At 32.2% G+C, this 5,309-nt stretch overlaps 1 protein-coding gene across 1 annotated transcript; it reads right to left on the reverse strand.

Moving 5' to 3' along the window:
- Nucleotides 1-2,393: 2,393 nt before the first annotated feature.
- LOC145278165 (autophagy-related protein 101-like) lies at nucleotides 2,394-3,020 on the reverse strand. The gene has a single exon (XM_080130444.1). It carries the CDS (start codon nucleotides 3,018-3,020, stop codon nucleotides 2,394-2,396), a length of 627 nt encoding a protein of 208 aa, XP_079986570.1.
- Between the last annotated feature and the right edge of the window lie 2,289 nt (nucleotides 3,021-5,309).

Below are 5,309 nucleotides of genomic sequence, written 5' to 3' on the forward strand. Positions count from 1 at the left end.
AAACTTGTGGTACTTTCCTAGAAAAGTCTTATTGTTAAAAATAGTTGAATAAACATTATCGAACTAATTGTCTTTGAAATAAGACTTCAATATTTAATGCATGTATTATTCTCATGAAAAAAATGAAACTGGTTAAACCAAGTTGGTCTGTAGATGCAATCTAAAGAGTTGGACAAAAAAAAAAAAATAAAAAGCAGTGGAAATAATTAAACACACCTTTAGAATGTAAGGTTTAAATATTAGACTTTAAATATTTGTATTTAAATTATACTCCATGAATAATATGTAAAAAAAGTATTATAGTAATACATATGACTTGCCCGTTCCTCAATGTTAAGTACCGTTTCTAGCTCTCTTAAATGGATTGATGCATAAAGGGGGTTGCCTATCTTGGGCAATAGGCCTAGATACCGCAAAAGAGTTCTCGCTCCAATATAAATATTTTAAGTGAATATATTTCATGCATACAATTTTATAAATCATTACGTATATACATTTACAATATTTACTTCAATAGTGCTCAATACGTAAGTAGAGCTTATTAATAGTATGAAAATATACTTATGGCAAGTAAGATACACAGAAACGACGGTTTAATTCTAGAGAAAAAAAAATCGGAAATGAATCGAACGTTTGTGTAATTTGCCAGGAGTATATTTCTAAACTCATCTGTCGATTTTATTTTCAAATTCGACCTGGTTATTAACTGTTCTGGATATGATTGAGAGTGAAACAACCGCAGAATCTATTTGAATTAGAGAGTTTTAGAAAACTGGAATGAACATTGCTTTCTAGAAAAATGGAGGTATGTTTGCAAAAGGGTTTTAAGAAACAGAATCTGATAAAACGTAGGAATTAATTCATAGGATATGAGTGCTAGAATCGAAATATGAAATATTAAAACCTTTCATCAATGATTCAAATACCGGAGAAATGTGCGATAAAGTTCGACAACTAAGCACAAGAAAAATATGAGTATATTGAAACAGCTGTCCTTCAAAATGGCTGTCAAATGTTAGCGATTAGTTTTGTCTGTTTCTCCAATGAAAATTCACCTACGTTTTCTGATTTTTTGCAGATTTAAAATTTTTATTTTATCAAAAGCTTCGGTACTTTTGCAGAGAGTGGTGACTGTATGGAGAAAAAAAAAAAAAAAAAAAAAAAAAAAAAAAAAAATGGACCGTATTTTTTTTTTTTTTTAGATAGGATAAAGGTCAATTTTTACGAGGCATTTTATTTAAACCGTTAGCTAAAAGTATAGAACAGTTGAAAAAAACAAAACGTCTCCATGTTAATTATTTCAACACGGTCCCTATTATAAGTATCGGCAATTCATACGGCACAATTGTAAAGACAATTTCATCGACAATATTAAGTACGATATGGAAATGCAGCGTCTTCATGGCATAATAGATTATGCCATGAAGACGCTGCATTTCCATATCGTTCTTAATACTTTGCTTTTATATTTAAAAAATCTCTTAATCCTATCACTAACCCCAAGTCCGGATGGCAACAGATTAATGCAAAATCAAATCAATGTTTGTACATATTAAAAAAACTTGCAAAATCTAAACAAATTTTTGTACGGGGAATTAATTTGTGAATAACAGGAAAACTAGTCTTTAAAATTTGCAGGCATTTTGGAACAATATACACAACATTTATAAGAGGGTTGCTAGAATTTAGATAATTAAGTGACAAAGGACGAACAACTTTTCATTTATGATGCAAATAACGAAGAAAATAAGGTAAAAGTGCAATAGAGAAATCGTAAACAACCTTGTGGAAACGAAGTTTTTTTTTTGTTTTTTTTGTTTTTCATTTCAGAGGTTTATTATATTCGTGTGCCTTTATCGACCTACGAAAAACATTACCGAAATGGCTTATGTTGCCTAAACTTAAGTGATTAAACGTGGTTTTATGAGAGATTCGTTTGGAGGATACGTTGCCACATCAAGTTAGGGTTCTAAGTTGGGGGGGGTCAGCATGAAATTCACTGAAGTTGGGCCATCATATAGGTAGCCATTTCGATTTTACTGCGATAGCAGTATCGAAAAATACTGAAATAACGTTTAGAAATAAATTCTTAAAACGGAGGGTTTTTTTTTTTTTTTTTGGTTGTTTTGTTTAACTATTTTGTACTGTCAATTAGATAGAAATATTGTAAAAATTGAATTTAACTTTGAATCATCTAGAAGACAGCCCGGTCCATGTTCTGCATGAATACCAAAATATTTTAGATCTTAGTGTTCACGTGTTAAAATTATAAGGCCGGTAAATATTTAATTCTACTTGGTTTGCGATAAATTATTTGTTTTTTTGTTTTTGTTTTTTTTTTTTTGTTTACGATTTCTCGGCTGTACTTTTACCGAATTTAAAGAGTAACATGTTCAAATGGCAAACGCCGGAAATGTCGTATCCATAAAGAAATGGCGGGGGCAAACGTCATTGAAAGTCATATCAAATGTCTTGCACAAGTCCAGATATGTTGTAGCGTTAGTGGAGCGAGTCCTGGCGAATTTCTGTTCACGGATGTATTCGAGAGATTCTTTTAGTTTCTGGATCAATTCTGCAATCTGATCTTCAGATTCTTTCTCTTCTTCAAATCGAACAACAGAAACGTTGATTTGCCACACTTCGTAGATGTTTCCGAGGTATGGTACATATTTTGTGGTCGCCGACTCGCATTCGTAGAAGTTCAAATAGAACGCAGCAATATCGGATTTGGACATGCACGACAACCAACGAAATCGGCAAACCTGGTTGTAAATATTGCGTCGTAATTCCTCCGATTTGACAATGTTGTAGAAGAAATTAAAATCCATGCATTTTATTATGCTGTTGCCTTTGGGCTTCTCTCGAAAACCTGTAGAAAATTCCGTCACAATTTTTCCTCGACTTCGGATGAAGAAGATCGATTCCACTAGACAAGTGAGGGCTTCTTCGAAATGTTTGTATTGAACTCGGAGATTCAAAATGTGATGAAGAAAATCTGGCCGGTGTTGGAGTAGAGCCATTTTTCTTCTGCGCACAACGGGAGAGAATTGAAAATTACTGTCACTATTAAAAAGCTTTTATTTTTGTATGTGGGTTTAAAAAAAAAAAAAAAAAAATAAATAAATAAATAAAATAAAAAAAAAATAAATAAATAAATAAAAAAAATAAAAAATTTTATTTATTTTTTTTATTTTTTTATTTATTTTTTTTTTTTTTTTCTGTATTCAACTTTCGACAGGAAGAGTTCAAAACTAAATTGTAAAATAATTGGATGAATGCACTAATTAAATAAACGAGACAAAGGCCGAACAGTTTTGAATCGGCGAATTAAATTTAGAAATAAGTCACCATAATGCGAAAACTCAAAGAAATTATTGAAACTTCCTCAACCCATTGAATGTTCACGAAGATAAGCTATTGTTACAGTCCACACTAGTTAACAGTCAAGATCTCATAAAACACGTGTTTTTATATTTAGTTTGAGGTATGGAAAACGAAGTAGATTTAAATTTTCTACCGAGTTGTATAATTTTAACGTGTGAAAACTGTAAGAGTATATTTAAGAAGTTTATTTCAATGTTTATGTATCTTATGGACACACGAAAACCAAATGGCGATCGAGAGGATTGATACTAGAAATTGTACCGTTGACTTTTCACGCATCACTTTCTTTCTTCTTTCTACCTCTGGGTTCAAAAAGCAAGAAGTGACCTTTGGGGCAATTTTGGCGTGATTTTGACCACGAGGAGTAAAAAATAGAAAAATGACTTAGTATTTACTTTATCGAAGACCACATTAACCTAAGGTACACTGTTCAGTTATCTACTCTATATTTATGAACTGTGTTCGTTTTGAAATATGAACCATGAAGATAGCCATTTACAGATTAGCCACGCAAGACATATTGTTTTGCAAGGACATAATATTAGTTCTATAAATAAAAGATAATGGTACGTGAGTAGTTTTACAAGCCTTTATATGATCGGAGAAATTCTCGAATCGTTTAACTTCGGCTAACTTCAAGCCGAAAAGATAGTAGAAAAATAATTAGTTGCCCTATTAATAACCTTAAGTCCGAGTGGCAATCCTATCAAACAAATAAAAACTCTCATAAAACTTCATCGAATCGCCTAAATTCACCGAAGATAGGCGATCACATTTGACGCCATTTTGTTTTTCGTATCTTATCGACACCCGAAAATCAAAATAAAATTCTGAAATGAAAAAATCTTACTTTCTACACGTTATGAATATACGGGTAGGAGACAATTTAATTTTTCTGCTTTTGCAATAAGTTATTAGTTGTTTTTATGTATTTATTTTTGCTTGCTAGTTCTCCACTGTCAACTATTGTAGACTTTCTCTGACACGAATACTAATGCAAAATTGACTTCTAGCAATATAACAAGTTATAACTTAACTTTTAACGGTCCCGTTACACTCACGCCGTGTGCACATAGTCTTTAAATTTACTGTTTAGTTATTTTCCGTATCACCATCCCCAGGATTAGTGGTAGGGTTAAGGAAAGGCATCTGCTTTTTTATGTCTTTAAACGCTGACATATTTTTATATAAAAGTTTTATCAATAACAATCGCGAATAGATTTTTAGGGTCCGTTATAAATCCGATGTAATGAATATAAGTATTATCTGGGTTCCTTCTTACAAGAATATGATTGGTAGTTTACCCATAAATACCAACCGTTAGAGCCGCCTGGAAGAGACACCGAAAGGTACCCCGAAAGCCTCACGCTAAGGATATACCAGCTTCGACCACGAACGCTCGTTCAGTTAAGCGACTTACTAGATTATTACTCCAATTCGTAGCCAAAACCACTCAGTTACTTCAAACGAATATATCCCTTTCGCGGTCCATATAAAAATCAATTTCTTTTCGTATTACTCTATGAATAGTCTTTTCGAAATATTATATTTTAGTCTATAATTCGCATGAATTAAATAACTTATATTTAGTTATGCATATTTTTTTTATATTTGAAAATGCAATTAAGTATATTTGTTATATTCGTTTCTATTTTTAAGTGTGTTTCTCACTGATTTTAATCTCAGAATAACGCAAGATTTCTTTTGTTTTGTGTTCTTTTTTTTATTTTGTAACGTTGTAATACGTTTACACACGGGACCCACACGTTGCAGACTGAGTCGTAAAGTAAACAGAAGACGAGTAATAACTCGAACTGCTTTTTTGTGTAACAACGATATTTATTTCCGCATTCGCCAACAATGCGTCACGGCTGTGACGTCTTTCACGTGCTCTCGAACGTCATCCACGTCTCTAACGTGATCGT

This window comes from Euprymna scolopes, chromosome 6 (assembly GCF_053919585.1).
Source record: "Euprymna scolopes isolate OS-2025 chromosome 6, ASM5391958v1, whole genome shotgun sequence".
Lineage (NCBI taxonomy): Eukaryota > Metazoa > Mollusca > Cephalopoda > Sepiida > Sepiolidae > Euprymna > Euprymna scolopes.